This window comes from Sinocyclocheilus grahami, unplaced genomic scaffold (assembly GCF_001515645.1).
Source record: "Sinocyclocheilus grahami isolate Dianchi unplaced genomic scaffold, SAMN03320097.WGS_v1.1 scaffold805.1, whole genome shotgun sequence".
Classification (NCBI taxonomy): domain Eukaryota; kingdom Metazoa; phylum Chordata; class Actinopteri; order Cypriniformes; family Cyprinidae; genus Sinocyclocheilus; species Sinocyclocheilus grahami.
This window is the reverse complement of record NW_015505984.1, coordinates 30,180-52,788: the sequence shown is the minus strand read 5'-3', so window position 1 is coordinate 52,788 and position 22,609 is coordinate 30,180. Positions and strand designations below refer to the sequence as shown.

The 22,609-nt window shown below is 36.4% G+C and overlaps 2 protein-coding genes across 3 annotated transcripts in view; one reads left to right on the top strand and one right to left on the bottom strand.

Annotated features, from left to right (window-relative positions):
• Positions 1 to 5,863, bottom strand: part of LOC107562094 (PDZ domain-containing protein GIPC3-like) — a 13,599-nt gene extending 7,736 nt beyond the window's left edge. The window contains exons 1-3 of the mRNA XM_016246659.1: positions 5,563 to 5,863; positions 1,243 to 1,428; positions 176 to 356 (exon numbers count right to left, since the gene is read on the bottom strand). Coding sequence (XP_016102145.1) covers positions 176 to 356; positions 1,243 to 1,428; positions 5,563 to 5,850 — 655 coding nt within the window. The 5' untranslated portion in view covers positions 5,851 to 5,863. The remainder of the gene's footprint in view (positions 1 to 175; positions 357 to 1,242; positions 1,429 to 5,562) is intronic.
• Positions 5,864 to 17,950: 12,087 nt separating this feature from the next.
• Positions 17,951 to 22,609, top strand: part of LOC107562095 (GRAM domain-containing protein 3-like) — an 8,444-nt gene continuing 3,785 nt past the window's right edge. For both annotated transcript variants that reach the window (XM_016246661.1, XM_016246660.1), the window contains exons 1-6: positions 17,951 to 18,402; positions 18,910 to 19,059; positions 21,150 to 21,210; positions 21,293 to 21,365; positions 21,474 to 21,577; positions 21,657 to 21,755. In XM_016246661.1, the coding sequence (XP_016102147.1) occupies positions 18,347 to 18,402; positions 18,910 to 19,059; positions 21,150 to 21,210; positions 21,293 to 21,365; positions 21,474 to 21,577; positions 21,657 to 21,755 (543 nt within the window). In that variant the 5' untranslated portion in view covers positions 17,951 to 18,346. The remainder of the gene's footprint in view (positions 18,403 to 18,909; positions 19,060 to 21,149; positions 21,211 to 21,292; positions 21,366 to 21,473; positions 21,578 to 21,656; positions 21,756 to 22,609) is intronic.

Genomic DNA, 22,609 nt, shown 5'->3' with positions numbered 1-22,609 from the left:
GTGTGTGTGTGTGTGTGTGTGTGTTTGTGTGTGTGTGAGAGAGAGAGAGTGTGTGTGTGTGTTTGTTTGTTTGTTTGTTTGTTTGTGTGTGTGTGTGTGTGTGTGTGTGTTTGTTTGTTTGTTTGTTTGTGTGTGTGTGTGTGTGTTTGTGTGTTTGTTTGTTTGTTTGTCTCACCGAAGGCTTTCTTGGGCTCGACCAGGCGCAGGGTGAACGGCGTTCCTCTCAGCTGCTCCTTCAGCATCTTCGCCACTTCATAATGCCGACATCCCACAATGCTCTGGTCATTAATGGCCTCGATGTGATCGCCGACACACACCGTCTTTATTTGGTCAATGGTGCTGTCTTCCTTTATCCTCTTAAACAAAACATATGACATAATATGACAGTATAATAATATAATGTAATATATGTAGATATATTACATAATCATGTAAAACATAATATATTTAACTGATTCTGGTGTACATTTGTTTGTTTTTTTGCTTTTTTACATTTAAATACACAGTTTTTCTTACATGCTTATAACTGTTTTATATTTTACTTGTATTTTTAACTGCTTTGTTTTATTTTTTTTTTGTTATTATTTTTTTATATATAAATTTATATCCTTTAATTTCCCTGCAGAAGTAACAGTTCATTGCAAAATGCATGCTGTTTGTGCAATTTAACTTTGACTTTTGAGTTGTTGTTGTTTTATTATTATTATTATTATTTTGCTGTATTTTCATTTTGGAGGCTCAAATTCTTAATATTCCCAAATTGGTCCGTAATTATTCCAAAATATTCCAAAGTTATGCATTCATTCATTCTCTTTTTTGCTTTTGTTTTCATTTTGTTGCATGTATATATATATATACTTTTTTATTTCTTTCTTTCTTTTATGTCTTTTCTTTTTTTAAATCTCTTTTTATTTGTATTTTCGGGGGCTCAAATGTTACGATTCTCAATATTCCAAACTGGTACAAAATTATTCCAAAAGTATTATTGATTAATTGATTGATATATTCTTTTTTTTTAATTTTGCTGTATTTTTAATTTTGCTGTATATTCATTTTGGAGGCTCAAATTCTTAATTTTCTCAAACTGGTCCGTAATTATTCCAAAATATTCCAAAGTTATTTGATTCATTCATTCATTGCTTTTGTTTTGTTTTGTTTTCCCGGGGGCTCAAATGTTAAGATTCTCAACCCTCTAGACTAGTTTCCCAGGAAACCGTTAGCTGGTTACCCTGGTTACCGCACTTTGATGAAGGCGTATCCCGCGCCGTTGTCGGTGATGGTCAGGCCGAGCGCGTCTTCGGTTTTAACGACCTCCACCTCTTTGGTTTCTCCCCTCACGTGCGCGAAGATGAAGTCCTCCAGACCGATCTGACCGCCCAGCAGCTTCTGCATGTCCACTTTGTGCGAGTTCAGCGTGCAGAAGAGGATCTGGAGGGAAAAACAGACAAACGCTCGTCAGATCACAGAGAAAACCGACACGTATGTATAAAACTTCTCAGAAATGCTCTTAAGAATAGTCTTAAGCTTTGACTTAAGTGTCAAAAATTCTTAGTAAAAAGTAGGACTTTTCTAAGAGTAGGAGACTTTTATAAAGACGCTTTCAGTAAAGTCTGAGACTGATTCTTAAGTGTTGACTGAGGTGACACTTAAGTGTTGTGAACTAAGCACTACAATGATGTCAACACAAAATGGCTGACCTCGACCTCTGAATCAGCCAATAGTGAGCCTGCTCACAGCAGCACAACACCAATCATTTAATGTAACTACAATAAACTCATTTAATTAAGACACTGAAATATTGTAATATTTAAAAAAAAAATTATGCTTTGCATTGTACAAAATTATCACAAATTATTACTGATGCTTCGTTTTCTATTGGTACGTCTCCTCGTTTACAGTTGGAGCAATGATGGGAACATGAGTTCAATCAGTGGCTCCAACAACTCCATGAAAGCCCACAATCCTCATAAAAGTGGCCTAATTTTTGCAATATGGTTTGGCGGTCAGTTTGAAAGTTGATTAATTGCCATATAGTAGTGGCCAAAAGTGATGTCCGGCCTAGGAAATCAATGATGTCAACACAAAATGGCTGACCTCGACCTCTGAATCAGCCAATAGTGAGCCTGCTCACAGCAGCACAACACCAATCATTTAATGTAACTACAATAAACTCATTTAATTAAGACACTGAAATATTGTAATATTTTTAAAAAAAAATTATGCTTTGCATTGTGCAAAATTATCACAAATGATTACTGATGCTTCGTTTTCTATTGGTACGTCTCCTCGTTTACAGTTGGAGCAATGATGGGAACATGAGTTCAATCAGTGGCTCCAACAACTCCATGAAAGCCCACAATCCTCATAAAAGTGGCCTAATTTTTGCAATATGGTTTGGCGGTCAGTTTGAAAGTTGATTAATTGCCATATAGTAGTGGCCAAAAGTGAGGTCCGGCCTAGGAAATTTCACCATTAATTAAAAAAAATAAATCAATGAATGTTCAAGATTTTGTAAGCATATTGCATAGTTGCTCAGAGTCGGTTGTTTTATTTGTGATAATAATGCAATGAAACATGCCAAATTGTGCGGTCATAATCTTTGGCGTGCTGTCATACAAAGAAATTATGAACACATGCAAAAACAAGAGGACCAATGAAATATTCATAACTTATTTTGTAGTCAGTGTGCCAGTTTAGTGATTTTTGTCTCTTCCGCATTCCTTTAGAGACTTTTTTTCAAAAGCCTAGCAACAAAATCAGTTTCTTGGACAAGCCGTATCTACATTCCCATGAAGTCATAAAGGCGAGTTCACTGATCTATATAAATATAAATATAAATATAGATCAGTGAACGCACCTTTATGAGGTCGTCTAGCAACATTGAGTGACCAGTTTTAGCTACTTTCGATTGAAAGCAGTTGGCAACACTGGTCAGTGTTTTTCACCCTTTGTATTTTAGACTCCATGAAAGCCCACAATCCTCATAAAAGTGGCCTAATTTTTGCAATATGGTTACCCTTAATTAAAAAAAATAAATCAATGAATGTTCAAGATTTTGTAAGCATATTGCATAGTTGCTCAGAGTCGGTTGTTTTATTTGTGATAATAATGCAATGAAACATGCCAAATTGTGCGGTCATAATCTTTGGCGTGCTGTCATACAAAGAAATTATGAACACATGCAAAAACAAGAGGACCAATGAAATATTCATAACTTATTTTGTAGTCAGTGTGCCAGTTTAGTGATTTTTGTCTCTTCCGCATTCCTTTAGAGACTTTTTTTCAAAAGCCTAGCAACAAAATCAGTTTCTTGGACAAGCCGTATCTACATTCCCATGAAGTCATAAAGGCGAGTTCACTGATCTATATAAATATAAATATAAATATAGATCAGTGAACGCACCTTTATGAGGTCGTCTAGCAACATTGAGTGACCAGTTTTAGCTACTTTCGATTGAAAGCAGTTGGCAACACTGGTCAGTGTTTTTCACCCTTTGTATTTTAGTGGTTTAAGTGAAATGTGGGGTCATTAAAATCACTTTTGGCCACTGTTGTGTTCGGTGGGGTTAGTGCCACAATATGCAAGACCCTGCTTACCGTGTCATCACCGGTGCATTGCTGCATTTTTCCAATTTTACAGGCAAAAAAATGTAATTACTACATTTCTGCAGTTAGAGCATTGACTTGTTGAGTGGAAGAGGTTATTACATTTCTTACTTTGTCTTTCGACTTTTTGATCTTGACAATCAAGTTTGTATTGTTTTATCAACTCCATATCATCACATAACTCCAATATGCCATGTCTTCGCTGGAAAGTGTTTGTTTCCTCCTCTGTGCTGCCATCTTGCTACTCCTAACGAGGTTAGGAGACCTCTTCAGCTCTCTTAAATAATTCAGGAGCTGGGACCTAGTCTTAACACTTAGGAACCTTTATGAATCACTCTTATTCTTAAGTCTAGGAATAAGAGTAAAATGACGTTTTCCACCATGAGGCGCCCAGTCTCGTGGTTAACCAGCACTTTTAAGGTAACTCTCCAATGAATATAACTAATGTTGTGTGTTAACGGAGTTAGCTTCGATGAATGTTGATTAAAACATGATTTGTATTCGTATTACAATGTTTAACGATGCTAACAGATGCTAACACTCAGGCGCGAGTCTCCATGTTAATATCCATTAAAATCTTTATGTACTAGACTTAATCTGTAGCTAAAACGACTGGTATTCAATATTTTCAGCTTTACCGAGCTATAAATGTAAGTAACGAGTGGTTTGAACGCATAAATGCTCACGTGATCCTTTAAACTTTCGACTCAAACTGTTTGGTTTCAGATAAAAAATTGACCTCTGAGATAGTCCTGAAATGACTTGATAACAGGTTCTTGAAGGATATTTTCTCCTGAAGGCCGTGTGATTTTTACAGTTCAGTGCTTTTGAAGAAAAGATTACAGATAAACCTGATCGGTTATGTAAGTTGATCTGGTGATATTCAAGCAGCGACACATGAATAAAATACTTTTTATTTAGTAGTTTAGTAATAGTTACATTTTTATAGTTTATATAAATACTAAAGCTAATACATTTTTTAAAAATCAGTATGTTCATATTAAAATCTATACATATTCAATGATATTCTTGTATTAACATACAAAGCTATTTATTTATTTACATAAGGATTAAGCTGACTGATGGAATAAAAATTCACTTTCCAGAAAGTTCTGGGCTCAGGCATATGAGAAAACATTTTGGTATGTTCCTTTAAAAAATATATATATATATATATTAAGCAGAGTAATGTCAAAACACAAAATTAAAACATTGGAACTTTTGTTTTGTTTAATCTTTTTTTATTATTATTATTATTGTTCAAGGCATTTTACTAAAGAAAAATGTTTTTTTAAATAGTTTTAGGTGTAGGAGAACATTAATTTTATTATTTATTTATTTGTTTGTTTGTTTGTTTAAATTTACTAGCCACTGGCACATTTGAAAACATTTAAATTTTTTATATATTATTTTTAATAACTAATTTGTTGATTTCATGTATTTATCATTTACTACAAAAACCTATTAACCATTGGCATATATTCAACATGTAACATTTATTTATTTATTTCATATATCTTTTATTTAGTCACCGGCATATATGAATTTTTTTTTACCATTTTATTTATTTCTTTATTTGCCCCTGGCATCAATTAAAATATTCATTTATTTGTTTATCTATCTATCTATCTATCTATCTACCTATCTATCTATTCATTTGTATTTTCCTCCCATTTACTAGCCACTAGCATGTAATTATTTTTGCATAATTTTGTAACCGAACTAAAAAAAAAATTATATTATCAATTTTAATAATGATCAAAATAACTAATGTAGTGGTGATATATTATCTAGCAACTTTCAACAACTTATGTACACACAACATGTACTACCTTAAGAGCAAACTCCAACATACTTCCCAAGAAACAAATGACCCACACACCACTCCTCAGACCAGCAACCTTTCCCTTTGACCCAGAAAAATACATTTTGCTGAGTACCAAAGACTCGCTGTACCTCAGAAGCGGAGATGTTGAAGACCTCTGCGATCCTGGCGTAAAGCTCCCTGACGTTGGTGAAGCCGTGAATGCGTCCCGTTGGGCTCCCATGCGCGAGCTGTGCGTGAAACACCAGTTTGGGCCTCGGACACGGAGGAGGCTCCTGGGGAAGCGGCGGGGCCGACGGGACGGCTCCCTGGTTCTCCTCGTCGCCCGGCGGTCCTTTGGAGTCCTGCGCGTCCGGACTCATGGCCTCTCCGTTCTGCATGGGCTCTGGGTCGCACGTCGTCTTCTCTGACTCCTGCATGGTGAAGAGCGAGGCGTACGTGGCCGTCTGCAGTCGAGTCTGCCGTGTTAAATTAAAGATGAGGGTAGCCAGGCAACGCTGCACAGGTGAGAGGTTTCAGGCCCTGCTTAGTGGAAACCCAAAACCAGTTGAGCTAGAGATCTTATGGGTGACACTGGAGATCAGGACGAACACCTGAAGTGAAGCGGCACGCTGAGAACCTGGAGGCCATCTGTCTGTAGAGCTGGCGGAGAGGACTATCTTCACACCAGAGATGCAACGTTTGTGCGTTTGGTCAAATATTTAGCTGATCTAAAGGAGTAGTTCAGCCAAAAATTTGCGGAAAATGTGCTCACCCTCGGGCCATCCGAGATGAGTTTGTTTCTTCATCAGATTTGGAGAAATGTAGCATTGCATCACTTGCTCACCAATGGATGTGAATGGGTGCCGTCAGAATGAGAGCTGATAAAAACATCACAATAATCCACAAGTAATCAACAGCACTCCAGTCCATCAGTTAACATCTGGAGAAGCCAAAAGCTGAAACAAATCCAGCATTAAGACGCTTTTAACTAAAATACATAATCCATAATAACGCTTCCTCCAGTGAAAAAGTCCATCTCCTGTTGTCTCTCACATCAAAATCCAGCCACATATATGTTTAGAGCTGTTTTGGCTTGTAAAGGTGTTTGATCTGTGCAGATTTCTCTCCTGATTCAGACCAGACCACATTATCATGTGTTATCTTGGATTATGGACTCGTATTTTAACCAGAAATAACAATTTGGTGGATTTGTTTCTTACAAACGCAGTTTTTGTCTTCACAGGATTAACTGAATTATTGGATTTTGTGGATTATTGTGGTTTTTATCAACTGTTTGGACTCTCATTCTGACGGCACCCATTGCTGAGACACTGATGCAATGCTACATTTCTTCATTTTTGGGTGAACTTTTCCTTTAACAGCTGAAGAATAGTTTAGCATAAGCAAGAAACTTTCTTGGAGTACTGCATTATATTTTTGTATAAAAATGTAGTGTTTGCTGTATGATTGGCAATATTTGCTGCCTCTTTTTCAACAAAAGCATTGTAGCAAGCAGTGAGTCTTGAAATCAACTGCAGATGACGTTAAAAGCCCATTTTTGACTAACTCCAGTGTGCATTTGTAACCTCATAATTATACTGAACAAACTGGGCTCATGAAATGACAGAAGTCTCCATGAGGAACATCCAGAGGTCAGACGAGCTGCGGTCTGATATCAGGAACTGGCTGTGGATCTGATATTTGTCCTGCATGCGGTGGGTACAGGGCCTCCTCTGTTCGGATGATGAGTGTAACGTGAGCTTCTGTGTCAACTCCTTCCTCCAAATACTGACTGCACACACATTGCTCCCGCTATGTTTTATGCATAAAAGGGCGTATGCGGGTCATGAGATGTCATGTGGCGCAGTCATGTGTGCAAAAGCGACGAGATGATCCGGGGAAAATTGTGTTGAAATGGTAATTTCTGCAGCAAAGCGTGATTTGATTATGAAATTATGTAGCCGGGGGACTGAAGTGTTTCATATGTGTGATTCAAATAAGAGAAATGAAAAAAAAGATAGATAGATAGATAGATAGATAGATAGATAGATTGTGCATCTCCATAACTGAGGCCGATGCAATATGCATCTCGATGCATAGCCAACAATACGATACATTGAAGATACATATGAAGTAGCTTGTGATGCGATACGATTTCGATGAGATGATCCGGGGAAATTGTGTTGAAATGGTAATTTCTGCAGCAAAGCGTGATTTGATTATGAAATTATGTAGCCGGGGGACTGAAGTGTTTCATATGTGTGATTCAAATAAGAGAAATGAAAAAAAAGATAGATAGATAGATAGATAGATAGATTGTAGGGATGTGCATCTCCATAACTGAGGCCGATGCAATATGCATCTCGATGCATAGCCAACAATACGATACATTGAAGATACATATGAAGTAGCTTGTGATGCGATACGATTTCGATTCAATCCAATTCAACACAATGCGATTCGATGCAATACGATGCAATGGAAAAAATATGATCGCATTTATTTCTTTGGTTCAGACAGACAACAAATCATAAATTAACTTATGTATGTGTCTTCTGACTTCTAACACCTCGAGGCCTGTTTCATAAAACAAGTTTACCAAATAGGCCAGGCTTATTTCAGTTAGTCTGACTCACTGTGATTTGGTTCCATAAAACAAATTGAATAAAGATCAAAATCAGTCACTGTGGCAACTTCTGCTTGAAAGCTAACCTTTATAATCTAACATTGCTCTTTAAAGCATTAAAATCACTAAATTAAAACTAAATTTTAACTGCTACTAAGTAGTAATTACGTAGTAAGCTTGATAATTAGGACTGTATTAGCTTACATTTTATTTACCCATTACAATAGTCCCTTTACAGGTACTGCTATCATAAGAATACACCTATATGTAGGTTTAAAATTCTACAAAAGGCACATTTAATGTCCAACAATGAATATTTGAGCAAAATGCATATTTGACTTATTGCTCGTTCACTCGCGTATGCCTCGCTCGCTCCTGACAGCAAGCAAAATGGATATATTTGCATGACTTTTATGATCGCATTTATTTCTTTGGTTCAGACAGACAACAAATCATAAATTAACTTATGTATGTGTCTTCTGACTTCTAACACCTCGAGGCCTGTTTCATAAAACAAGTTTACCAAATAGGCCAGGCTTATTTCAGTTAGTCTGACTCACTGTGATTTGGTTCCATAAAACAAATTGAATAAAGATCAAAATCAGTCACTGTGGCAACTTCTGCTTGAAAGCTAACCTTTATAATCTAACATTGCTCTTTAAAGCATTAAAATCACTAAATTAAAACTACATTTTAACTGCTACTAAGTAGTAATTACGTAGTAAGCTTGATAATTAGGACTGTATTAGCTTACATTTTATTTACCCATTACAATAGTCCCTTTACAGGTACTGCTATCATAAGAATACACCTATATGTAGGTTTAAAATTCTACAAAAGGCACATTTAATGTCCAACAATGAATATTTGAGCAAAATGCATATTTGACTTATTGCTCGTTCACTCGCGTATGCCTCGCTCGCTCCTGACAGCAAGCAAAATGGATATATTTGCATGACTTTTTAACATTCACAGAGGAAAAATATACTTGTGACATGTCAGTTATGCACTGAGGAAAACACAACGTCTCAAATGCATCAAACAGCACAGATATATTCGCTGTTTGTCATGGTGGATCGATTTGATCCATGATCGACATTAAGGGATGCTTAAGAATAAGCGTGCACAAATTAGGCTAGTTAGCTTGTGTGAACTTACACTGTCGTTTATGGAACTGCTTTAGCCCCGATTGATTTGTTAGGTTATTTCAAGTCAGGTTTTGGACTTTAATCCCTGCTTTTCCTCAGGTCTCTGTAGTGTTGTTGTGATACGTCATATTCACGTGCTGCGGTGATGAGAGAACGCGCTTGAGAAACAGTTTCGAGAGGAGAAATCAATCTACATATAAAATATTGGTCACTTTGTAAACAATAAAAGTCTAGCCATCCACTAGTAATTATATATAAATAAATCGGTTTTTACCGATGCAAATATGTTAGAAACGATGCATCGCGATGCACATGCCAAGTTGTAGCCGATGCACACTTTTTAAGCCGATGCATCGCATCCTTAACTTTTTTTGCCGATGCACCGAGCGAATCGGGGAATCTTCCCATCCCTAATAGATAGTCTCAAATCCATCACTAGTGAACATTTAGACGCGCATGACCTGTTCAAACTCATGATCGTATCAAAACATGTGAGAACAGAGTTAAAAACACTAGGCCGGTCTGTAATACAATCAGTGTATATTCAGCCTTCCACACTAGCTCTCCACCCTGACTTCCTCCTCCTTACCACCACGTTGCATGCACACACGCGTCCTGCCCATAAAAGGGCATGGGCGGAGTCCGAGAGAGAGTGTCGCGCAGTGATTGGGCTCCGTGGCTGATCAGATGCGCGCTGATTGGCCGCCAGCGCTTGGTCCGATTTTGTCTCATTTTGTTAATCAGGCCGCGTTCATGGGACGCCGGAGAGAAACCGGATCATCGCATCCGCGTTCAGCGGCGTGTTTTGTCGGCGTGTGTCGATCTGCGTAGAGGAAGAATGCTGGAAAACAAGAGGGAGAGATTTAAAACGTTTCTGAGAAAGATCGACGAGAGCGCCATATCGCGAATCAAGCATTTAATGAAGGAGAGGTGAGAATAACGTTATCAGCTGTCGACGTCTGATTATATGCAGCTCATTTGCATATGTTAATGTTGTGTTCATATTATAATTACAAGGTCCTAGTGTGTTTGTTTTGATAAGGTTGTGTGATGCGCGTGGTTTTTATTGATATAAGTCAGATTGATGATGTTTTATAGCCATAATCCACCCTGTGTGTGTGTGTGTGTGTGTGTGTGTGTGTGTGTGTGTGTGTGTGTGTGTGTGTGTGTGTGTGTGTGTGTGTGTGGGTGAGAGGGTGTGTGAGGGGGTGTGGTTTGATTATGAAATTATGTAGCCGGGGGACTGAAGTGTTTCATATGTGTGATTCAAATAAGAGAAATGAAAAAAAAGATAGATAGATAGATAGATAGATAGATAGATAGATAGATAGATAGATAGATTGTAGGGATGTGCATCTCCATAACTGAGGCCGATGCAATATGCATCTCGATGCATAGCCAACAATACGATACATTGAAGATACATATGAAGTAGCTTGTGATGCGATACGATTTCGATTCAATCCAATTCAACACAATGCGATTCGATGCAATACGATGCAATGGAAAAAATATGATCGCATTTATTTCTTTGGTTCAGACAGACAACAAATCATAAATTAACTTATGTATGTGTCTTCTGACTTCTAACACCTCGAGGCCTGTTTCATAAAACAAGTTTACCAAATAGGCCAGGCTTATTTCAGTTAGTCTGACTCACTGTGATTTGGTTCCATAAAACAAATTGAATAAAGATCAAAATCAGTCACTGTGGCAACTTCTGCTTGAAAGCTAACCTTTATAATCTAACATTGCTCTTTAAAGCATTAAAATCACTAAATTAAAACTAAATTTTAACTGCTACTAAGTAGTAATTACGTAGTAAGCTTGATAATTAGGACTGTATTAGCTTACATTTTATTTACCCATTACAATAGTCCCTTTACAGGTACTGCTATCATAAGAATACACCTATATGTAGGTTTAAAATTCTACAAAAGGCACATTTAATGTCCAACAATGAATATTTGAGCAAAATGCATATTTGACTTATTGCTCGTTCACTCGCGTATGCCTCGCTCGCTCCTGACAGCAAGCAAAATGGATATATTTGCATGACTTTTTAACATTCACAGAGGAAAAATATACTTGTGACATGTCAGTTATGCACTGAGGAAAACACAACGTCTCAAATGCATCAAACAGCACAGATATATTCGCTGTTTGTCATGGTGGATCGATTTGATCCATGATCGACATTAAGGGATGCTTAAGAATAAGCGTGCACAAATTAGGCTAGTTAGCTTGTGTGAACTTACACTGTCGTTTATGGAACTGCTTTAGCCCCGATTGATTTGTTAGGTTATTTCAAGTCAGGTTTTGGACTTTAATCCCTGCTTTTCCTCAGGTCTCTGTAGTGTTGTTGTGATACGTCATATTCACGTGCTGCGGTGATGAGAGAACGCGCTTGAGAAACAGTTTCGAGAGGAGAAATCAATCTACATATAAAATATTGGTCACTTTGTAAACAATAAAAGTCTAGCCATCCACTAGTAATTATATATAAATAAATCGGTTTTTACCGATGCAAATATGTTAGAAACGATGCATCGCGATGCACATGCCAAGTTGTAGCCGATGCACACTTTTTAAGCCGATGCATCGCATCCTTAACTTTTTTTGCCGATGCACCGAGCGAATCGGGGAATCTTCCCATCCCTAATAGATAGTCTCAAATCCATCACTAGTGAACATTTAGACGCGCATGACCTGTTCAAACTCATGATCGTATCAAAACATGTGAGAACAGAGTTAAAAACACTAGGCCGGTCTGTAATACAATCAGTGTATATTCAGCCTTCCACACTAGCTCTCCACCCTGACTTCCTCCTCCTTACCACCACGTTGCATGCACACACGCGTCCTGCCCATAAAAGGGCATGGGCGGAGTCCGAGAGAGAGTGTCGCGCAGTGATTGGGCTCCGTGGCTGATCAGATGCGCGCTGATTGGCCGCCAGCGCTTGGTCCGATTTTGTCTCATTTTGTTAATCAGGCCGCGTTCATGGGACGCCGGAGAGAAACCGGATCATCGCATCCGCGTTCAGCGGCGTGTTTTGTCGGCGTGTGTCGATCTGCGTAGAGGAAGAATGCTGGAAAACAAGAGGGAGAGATTTAAAACGTTTCTGAGAAAGATCGACGAGAGCGCCATATCGCGAATCAAGCATTTAATGAAGGAGAGGTGAGAATAACGTTATCAGCTGTCGACGTCTGATTATATGCAGCTCATTTGCATATGTTAATGTTGTGTTCATATTATAATTACAAGGTCCTAGTGTGTTTGTTTTGATAAGGTTGTGTGATGCGCGTGGTTTTTATTGATATAAGTCAGATTGATGATGTTTTATAGCCATAATCCACCCTGTGTGTGTGTGTGTGTGTGTGTGTGTGTGTGTGTGTGTGTGTGTGTGTGTGTGTGTGTGTGTGTGTGTGTGTGTGTGTCTCATAGACCCTCAGTTGTATTGGTATTCCAACACATGTGGGTCACGTTATCTATCGGCGTCTATTTTTAGCCCAAAAGCTTGTTCCAGGTGGTGTGCCAGGTGTGGGCAAGCTGTCTGGGCTAATTTTGTTTCCCAATGGAATTGAATTAGCTTCTCCGGACCTTGTGAAGAAAACTATGGGCCCTGACCGCGGCTTCTTGGCAGCGATCTTGAATTGCATTCAGTCGACACTTCCTCCCATCCGTTAACCAATGGTGATCTAGTATCCCTGTGTTTACAGAGCGTGAAGATCTTATGCTTATGCAATGAAAACTGACCTGATATTCTCCATATCAAGTTATGCTAGTGTGCTCCATGAAACTGGGCAAACACTCACTTAATCATCTTCATTAGAACATGGTGTCTTTCTTATAAACAGAAGTACAGAATGCCCTGAGAAATACTGATTAAGATTCAAGAACTACTTGTTTTCAGGCCTTGACAAGGATCTTTAAGCTATCTTCTGTGATTCACCGTGCAGGTGTGGACGTATATGAGCTGATGCGTTTCCATTGGCAAACATCAGCCTTGAATGCTTGTGTATGTGCAGTGTGCATTAGGCCAGGGATGAATCATCTTTATTTATAATGGCACAAGGAGGTAAGGGGTCAGATGGAGAAAAGGTTCAGTGGTAATAAAAAAGTAAGTTACAACATTTATCATTTTCATTTAGTTTAACTTGATTTCCTAAAATAACTGAAACTTTTTACTTTACTTTTAGTCATTTAGCAGACGCTTTTATCCAAAGCGACTTACAGATAAGAAGAAGTAATTAAAGCTAAAACTCTATAAATACTATATATTTACACATTTAATAAAATAAAATAAATTAAATAAAAATGACAAATGCATGCAACATTTCAAAACTAAACATTTAAATGAAAACAAAAAAATAAAGCTAAAAACATTTCAAAATATTAAAGAACAAAAGGTATGAGTATAATAATGATTCTAACATAACACCAAAAAACAACTACATATGTGTTTGTACAGCCACACACATATACATGTACATATATATATATAAATACATTCTATATATATATATATATATATATATAATTTCCATTTTGTATGTTGAAGTACTGAAATAACTCAAATTAAATAAAACTAAAACTTAATAAAAAAAAACCCTATATAGACATAATAAAAAAACGAATAAAATGACTTACTACTACTGTAACTAAAACTAAAATAGATAACTAATACAAATCAAAGTACATTAGTTTATCAGTAATCGTAAAAAAATAACACTGAGCCAAACACACATGCTAAAATAACAACAATTTACATATTTTACAAACTAAAATTAAAATGAATACATCCATATAGATGCAAAATACAAAAAAAATAAAGTATCATTAACTAAAATTAAAATAGGGAAATAAAAAGTAGTTCTAAATATTAATAACTCAATGAAACTAAAATAACACTGGTTTTAAATTTTTTTTAGCTGTCTTGAGAAAAATGTAACTCTTGTTTGATTAAACTCTTGATTAAAATCTTGGTTGATTAATTTTTTATGTTGTGTTCGAAATCGAATTTGTGTATTTTAATTTTTTCACATAAACTGGATTTTGCTCAGTTTTTCCATTTATCATTTTGCATGGATTTGTGAATATTTTTTCTGCCTTTTGCAATTGAAGAAGAAAAATCTAAATTATAAAGTAACCATTTGTGAGCCTGCAGCACAAAAGCAGTGTTAAGTCGCTGGGGGATATTTGTAGCAATAGCCAACAATACATTGTATGGGTCACAATTATACATTCGAGGTTCATTGTGCATGAGATATAAGACTGTTAAATAGGATCTCTGGGTCCTTTATTATTGTTCTAATGCCACGAAATCCTAACGGCATTGAATCAAGCTGTTTGAACAGTGTTTGGTTCACTTCATGCAAACACTTTCATTTACAAATATGACTTTGCTGGCTTGCATTCTTATAAACTCCCACAGCGGGGCATCAGATTCCCAAAATGCTTCTGCTTCGCCTGAATACTCGACCTCAGACACAAGAAAACACTGTGGTTGGGGGTTTACTGAAGCCGGTTAAAGGGTGTGATCTGAGGGCTTTTAAAAATAGATCTCTTGTTTGATTAAACTCTTGATTAAAATCTTGGTTGATTAATTTTTTATGTTGTGTTCGAAATCGAATTTGTGTATTTTAATTTTTTCACATAAACTGGATTTTGCTCAGTTTTTCCATGAAGCAGCTTCAGGTTCACACAGAAACCTTCCAGTATACTTGAAGTATTTATTTGCTTCCAGTATTGGCCAAATCAGATCCTTGCAAAAAAAACTCCTGGTCTTGTGGAGTTCTTTCTCTAGATTTCCCATGGGTTTGTTGACCTTCTACCCCATCACAAAGACAATAGGTGGCCACTAGCGAGGCCTTTGTTTGCATGTCTTCAGTCTTGTCTTCTGTTGTTTGCATTCCTTCAATGGCATTCAAATGGGCCATTGTGGGATCCTTTATCCCTCCCTCGACTCCCACTTTGGCTTCCCTGTGCCTCACTATCTCACTTTTATTCCGACGGCCTGCGCTTGTGTAACTGAGCAGCTGTAAAAGGAAACCTTTAGACCCCATTGCTCAGCATCTAGTTCAGCTGGTCAAAAGCAGTTCAGTAGTCGCTTGCGCTGAGAGGACGCTGCAATGGATGGCGAGAAGGATCCAAACCGCTTGGATACGGCCGCGCGTGAGGATTTGGGAAGGTAGGAGACGTTTAGAACTGCTTTAGCTAGCTCTGATATATGATGGTGAGCAGCTGCGAGTACGTCGTTGAGCCGCTAGCTTGCTGGGGATTTGGTTTCATAGCTAGCGGATTGAATTCCAACAGCTTTAAAGACCAAAACATTGACTAGTTCTGTCTTTGTTCATGCCAATTATATCACCAAAACCAACCGTTCTCCAACACTTTGACTCATTTGCAAAGACTGAACTTTCGTTGTCAGCGCAAAGGCGAGCGCGATAAACGTTTATCGCTGAGAACGTGCCTTGAACTCTAACACATTTCCTTGTTTGGTGCCACCGTTTGTTGCTTATCTCATCTGGTTTTATCTTCAGCATCAGACGAGTCAGCAGCTCGTTGTCTTCTCTTTGAATCACTGTGCATCTTTAAGCCAAATAGAAGTCGTGAGGTTCATTGTGCATGAGATATAAGACTGTTAAACAGGATCTCTGGGTCCTTTATTATTGTTCTAATGCCACGAAACCGGAATGACACAGTTGAAATCCTAACGGCATTGAATCAAGCTGTTTGAACAGTGTTTGGTTCACTTCATGCAAACACTTTCATTTACAAATATGACTTTGCTGGCTTGCATTCTTATAAACTCCCACAGCGGGGCATCAGATTCCCAAAATGCCTCTGCTTCGCCTGAATACTCGACCTCAGACACAAGAAAACACTGTGGTTGGGGGTTTACTGAAGCCGGTTAAAGGGTGTGATCTGAGGGCTTTTAAAAATAGATCTGCAATATGAAGTGTGCTTTAATGTCTTCAATACATCGTACTCTACAGAGAGCTTGTGAGGCTTGTTTTACGCCGATTGCAAAAGCGAAAGCAGCAATTATGTTTTGCTTGAAGAAAATGGAAGTGATGCAGTGAATTAGTTGCTTTAGTTTATGCTTAAACCATATTGTGTGAATATTTTAGGTAATACAGTAAAAAGTTACTATATTACCAGAATCACATTCTTTTTTGGTATCATATATTATCAGAATAACCATTGAGAAAATTAAAAGTTTATATTTCATTATTACATTCTTTAATTTCTGTATGCAAAATAATTTATAAAATAATATATTACTGAATACTAATACTACTAATAATAGTTATTAGTATAATTTTATTAAATATATTTTTTATTAATTTTATTGTCATTTAATTATTTTCTGTTACTGTAATCAGTATCAGCATTGAAAATGAAAAATTAATAATTCCCATTTTACTCTTCAATTATATATGATTCAATTGTGTTGTGTCCCAGTGGTTCCATGTGAAGTTTCAAATTACGTTTACTTCCTCGTATAGATTTTGCATTTATAGTGTGGTTATTTAGGTCAGAAAAAACCCTCTACACATCTTATTATAGGCAAATGAGATTAAGAATGATTTCTTGGTATTCCTGCTTTTTTGGCAACGCTTTCGTCAGTGTTTATTTCATCCGTGACGCCAAATTAGCCTCTTGCAGGTGCGGCTCTGCTTTTGAATGTGTTTGCGTGCCGTTGATTTGCTTTCATATCTAAAGGTTTCAAGATGAAACACTCAAACAAAAGCTGGCTGAATTCTCTGTAAAATTCTAGACGTTATTTCAGTGGCTGCCAGCTTCCTTGTGTCGTAATGGTTTTCTTTTGTTCTGTTTTGGCTGTAAAAGCTTCTCTTCCCTCGCAGATGAGCTCAGGAATGTTTCCGTGGCATTTGAGAGTCATTCGTAATCGTTACGCCCATCGTAGGTGGATGCATGCCTGCTCAGTGTGTTTATTACATTTTTTAAAATATGAGTAATCGGTTTAATATGTTAATAGGTCTTTTATTTTTTAATATGTGGCAAGTCTATGTATGACGAAAAAAACATTTTTTTATAAAACGTTAAAAAACGTTAAAAAAAAAAGTTAATGTTTAAAGAAATTGTATTTATTTATTTTGCCTTTTATATTAATATTGTTTTCATAAAGAAAAAAGCCTTTTTAAATTAAATGAATATAAAAAATAAAAATCTTAATTTTTTAAAAGAAAAATACATTGTAAATGTGTGTATATATATATATTTCTTTACAATATTTAAAATATTATAGGCCATTTCAAATATAAAAAAATGTGGCATTTTCATATAGAAAGAAAAAAAATCTAATTCATTTAAAAAAGATGAATAAATGATCAAATGTATTTTCTTTAAAACCAATTAAATATATGTAAGATATATGTTTATTTAAAGAAAGAGAAGTGAAAATATAAATTTTTCAACAAGTATTATATATAATATATTACATATATTTGCCATTTTAAAATCTAGGGGGAAAATAAGTGATTATATATAAAAGATGGCTCTGAATGCTGGGAAAGGTTTCCAGCAGCTGTGCTTGGCACATGTAGCGTTTCAACAAAACCTCAGTGCTTAACGAGGAAGCGGTTACTTTGAGTTCCTTTCAGGCGAAGAATTACAGCAATTCAACTTTCGCTTCTATAAATCATGACTTGTTGACTGTAAACGCATTCGCTTCTTGTCAAGCGCCTTTGTCAAGCATGCTGAGAAACATGTGTTTCTCAGCATGTTTTCACCTGCGTGCAGGTGTTGCATTACGTCAGCAAGCCACAGTCACACCATCTGAGGTCAGAGGCTCCGCCCACTCGCATTTGCATACAGGAAAAAGCAGCAGCGGCTATTGGAACACGACCGCAGACCAGAACTCTGTCTTCAGCTCCGCCCACTCATTTGCATACAGTGGGAAGGGAGCAACTCCCATTGGAGAAACTGCAGACCAGAGCTGAGTTCTAGCTCCGCCCCTCTCATTTGCATACAGAGGAAGGCAGCAGTTACCACTGGAACGCGGCCGCAGACCAGACCTGTGTTTTTTAGACTCGCTGAGCCTCTAGACTTTATTTATTGCTTTTGGCCGAGCATCAGACTCCAGCGTTATGGCTTGAGGCCAGTTTTGTACACTTGTTGTTTTTTTGAGGATGAACAGGTCGTTGAGTTTACGATTATCTCGCAGGCATGGAAATAATCTCTACAGGTGTGAACGAATAGGACTTCAGTCATTTTTAAGCAAGAGTATTGGAGTATTTCTACTGGTAGAGCAGGTTTACATTCAATGGGCTGCATTCAATGCATTACCTGTTAAATTTTACTAGCAATTTCCAAGTGAAAATTGGTGCGGAGTTTGCTTTGAAGGTTGTTTTTCAGTCCGTAGTGTTTACTCTTGAGTTTTTACTGCTGTGGTTGTGTTATAGAGGTCGGAGTGAAGTGCTGTTGGTCTGTTTTATCATATATTTGCTTTCCTGGCGCGTTTGACTCAGTTTAACCATTACACTCGTATCAGCGGCTGACAGAAACTCGTAAAGCTGAGCTGTTTGCATGATTTGATATCATTACTCCTGGTAAATGCCCTGTATTTCCCATCTGTCTGTCTTTTGCAAGCGTTCGCATGGCCTCGTGAAGTCAGGCGGTGTTTAAGGTTGGAGTAGAGAGCTGTGAGCGGCGTAGTCATGAGGCTGACGGTGGTTTTGTGCTGTGTTCACAGCTATGCGGCGGATGCCGGGACGATCCCCGTGAAGGTGAAGAAGGGGAGGACGAAAAGCAAGCTGGGGAGCAGGAAGGGGTTTAGTTTGGAGGAGAATCAGCTGGAGGTTCAGCAGCAGACCAAGAGCCTGAGCCGGCAGGTCCTGCACAGGTACGAGAGCGTCCGAGTCTTTCCATCGAGTTGTGTTGCGTTTAACCAGTTCTGCTACTGTAGACCAGCCTAACAATCACTCTGATGGTCAACATGACACTGATCGGAAACTGTTATGAATATAGAAGCATAGGTGGAAATAAAATGTAAAAAAAAATGTATAATAAAAAATACTTTTTTCTTTTTTTTTTTTTTAAACAAGGGTTTTATAATGACGTTTATCAAGATATAAAATATGTGGTGTTTTCATCTAGAGGAAAAAAAATAATGATATATATATATATATATATATGTGTGTGTGTGTGTGTAAAAAAAAATAAACAATAAAACAATAACAAAATAATTATTAAATCTATTATTTTATTATCTTCATCAATATCTAAAATAAGTGGTGTATTCACGTATAAAGAAAAATGTTTTAAAAAAATATATAGATAGTGTCTTTAAAAAAAATTGTAGATACAATTAATAAAATATTGAATTATTCATAAAAATACATTTTATAAAAATTATTTGCCAATCATTCATTTTTAAAATGTGTTTTTGTAAAAAATAAAATATATAATTTAATTTTTTTAAAGAAATTATACACTTTATTTTTCTTAAAATGTAAAAAAAATTAATAAAAAATACTTTTTTTTTTTTTTTTTTTTAAGTAAGGGTTTTATAATGACGTTTATCAATATATAAATATGTGGTGTTTTCATCTAGAGGAAAAAAAATAATGATATGTGTGTGTGTGTGTGTGTGTAAAAAAAAATAAACAATAAAACAATAACAAAATAATTATTAAATCTATTATTTTATTATCTTCATCAATATCTAAAATAAGTGGTGTATTCACGTATAAAGAAAAATGTTTTAAAAAAATATATAGATAGTGTCTTTAAAAAAAATTGTAGATACAATTAATAAAATATTGAATTATTCATAAAAATACATTTTATAAAAATTATTTGCCAATCATTCATTTTTAAAATGTGTTTTTGTAAAAAATAAAATATATAATTTAATTTTTTTAAAGAAATTATACACTTTATTTTTCTTTTAAACATTTATTAATAAATATAATATATTAAATATTCATTATATTATTATAGTAGTAATAATAATAATAATATTTATTATAGTAAATATGTTTGTTTATAATATTTAAAACATGTTTTAGGCCTTTACCGATATCAAAAATGTCATTTTCATACATAAAGTGATTTTTTTTAAATTCATTTAACAAGGGAAGAATAAATGTAAAAATTCAAAACAAATTACATTTATATAAAATATCTTGTGTTTTCATATATAAAGACAAATTTGAATTTATTTGAAAAAAGAGAAATGCTCAAATATTTTTTAATAAAAAAAAAAAAACAGATTAAGCTGTATATAATAAAATACATAAGTATTACATAAGTACTAAAATTAAAATTTTCTATACATGGGTCAAAGACATTAAGTTGTCCGCATCAAAAGAAATGTACAAAAGGGATTTTATGTCCATAGAAAGCACATTAAATGTAAGTAAAGTGTCTACTTTTAAGGTTTCAAATAAGTTTTTGGAGAATAAAATGTCAAAATCTGGTTGAAATAATGCCATTCAGTGTAACACAATATTTATCTAAAAATTCAAACACGCTTATTCTGACATGTACATATTAAAATATATAAAAGAATAAGGGAGCATATTACATTTTATTGTGTTTTAAATGAATAAAAAGTTCTTACTGACAAATGGGCAAAACCTAGGATAGTGGCATGTTTTAAAAATGTAAAATTACAACTAATTAGTATTTGGGGTGAAAGTAATTCGTCTTTTAATGTCATAAATTGAAATATGCCTGACAAGATTGTTACACTGAATGACATTTTAGTGGGCATCTTCTGTAAATCGGGGAAAATGTATGATGTTTATTTTTTGCTCAGAAAAACAAAAATGCAATTAAATTAAACAGAAAACTTAAACAAACAATGTGGGGTGGAAAACAACAACAATTTAAAGCAGTATCACACTTGAACCCTTTTTCGCCTTTGACCCACATACCATTTTTTTATTACTTTATCGATATGTAAAATGTGTGGTGTTTTATTGCAAGGTCTCACACTCTTGATATCGACAGACCTCTGGAGAGAAGCGAAAGCCTCAACTCAAGAAGTGTAAGAGGACTTTTCATTAGTCTTTTCAAACATGACACGTTATTAAAACGCTTCTAATTCTCATTTCCTGTGTCCTTCTCAGAGTTTTATGAAGCACAACAAAACTTTCCACAAACTCTTCCCAGAAGTCCCCGAGACTGAAGACCTGCTGCATGGTGAGAGCACAGGCTTTGTTTCTCTTGTACATGCAGTCTCGCGCGAGCTCAGTAGTGCACACGGATCCGAGGCATGTCTGTGACGTCTGTGTCATCGTGTGTTTCCAGCTTACGTGTGTGCGCTGCAGAAGGAAGTGCCTTATCACGGCCGTCTGTACGTCACCGACAGCAGCCTGTGCTTCTTCTCCTCCGTGCTGCTCAAAGACACCAAGGTAACGAAGCGCTCCGATCCGCAGGCGTTCAGAGCCTGATTAAAGCCCAGTTTAACAGAGTCCTCTGTGTGTGTTTCAGCTGGTCGTTCCCGTCGCCAGTGTGAGCGTCCTGAAGAAGCAGAACACAGCGCTGCTCGTGCCAAACGCTGTTTCCATCCGAACCACAGACGGAGAGAAGGTCAGATCCCCAAACACTCGCCTCGCCTCACGAGCTTCATACTCCACAATCAATGGAGAAAACACTTAAAGGGGTCCTATTATGCTCTTTTACAAAGTCTTGATGTTGTTTTGGGGGTGTACTAGAACATGTTCTCATACTAGGTTGTTAGAAAAACAAAAAATTATTTTTCACATATTTTATATTATCACAACACCTCTCTCCCCAGAGCGCTGCTCGTGCCAAACGCTGTTTCCATCCGAACCACAGACGGAGAGAAGGTCAGATCCCCAAACACTCGCCTCGCCTCACGAGCTTCATACTCCACAATCAATGGAGAAAACACTTAAAGGGGTCCTATTATGCTCTTTTACAAAGTCTTGATGTTGTTTTGGGGGTGTACTAGAACATGTTCTCATACTAGGTTGTTAGAAAAACACATTATTTTTCACATATTTTATATTATCACAACACCTCTCTCCCCAGTCTGGCATGAACAGCTCGAATAGTTCCTGTATCGAATGAAGGCCCGCCTTCTGAAATATGAAATGTGCTGTGATTGGTTAGCTGGGCCGGTGTGTGTGCCGTGATTGGTTAGCTGGGCCGCTGTGTGCCGTGATTGGTTAGCTGCTGTGTGTAGTCCAAATGAGTCATTCGTTGTAGTTTTTGAAAAGGGATTTCTGTTAAATAAAATATCTCCTTTTGAAGTGGACTTTGAGCTTTGTAACTTTGCAGATCATTTTTATGCTCAAACAGCAACATTACAGACTAACTAAAGTTGAAAAAGTGTATGTATGTATGTGTGTATATATATGTATATGTGTATATATATATATATGTGTATATGTATGTGTGTGTATATATATATATATATA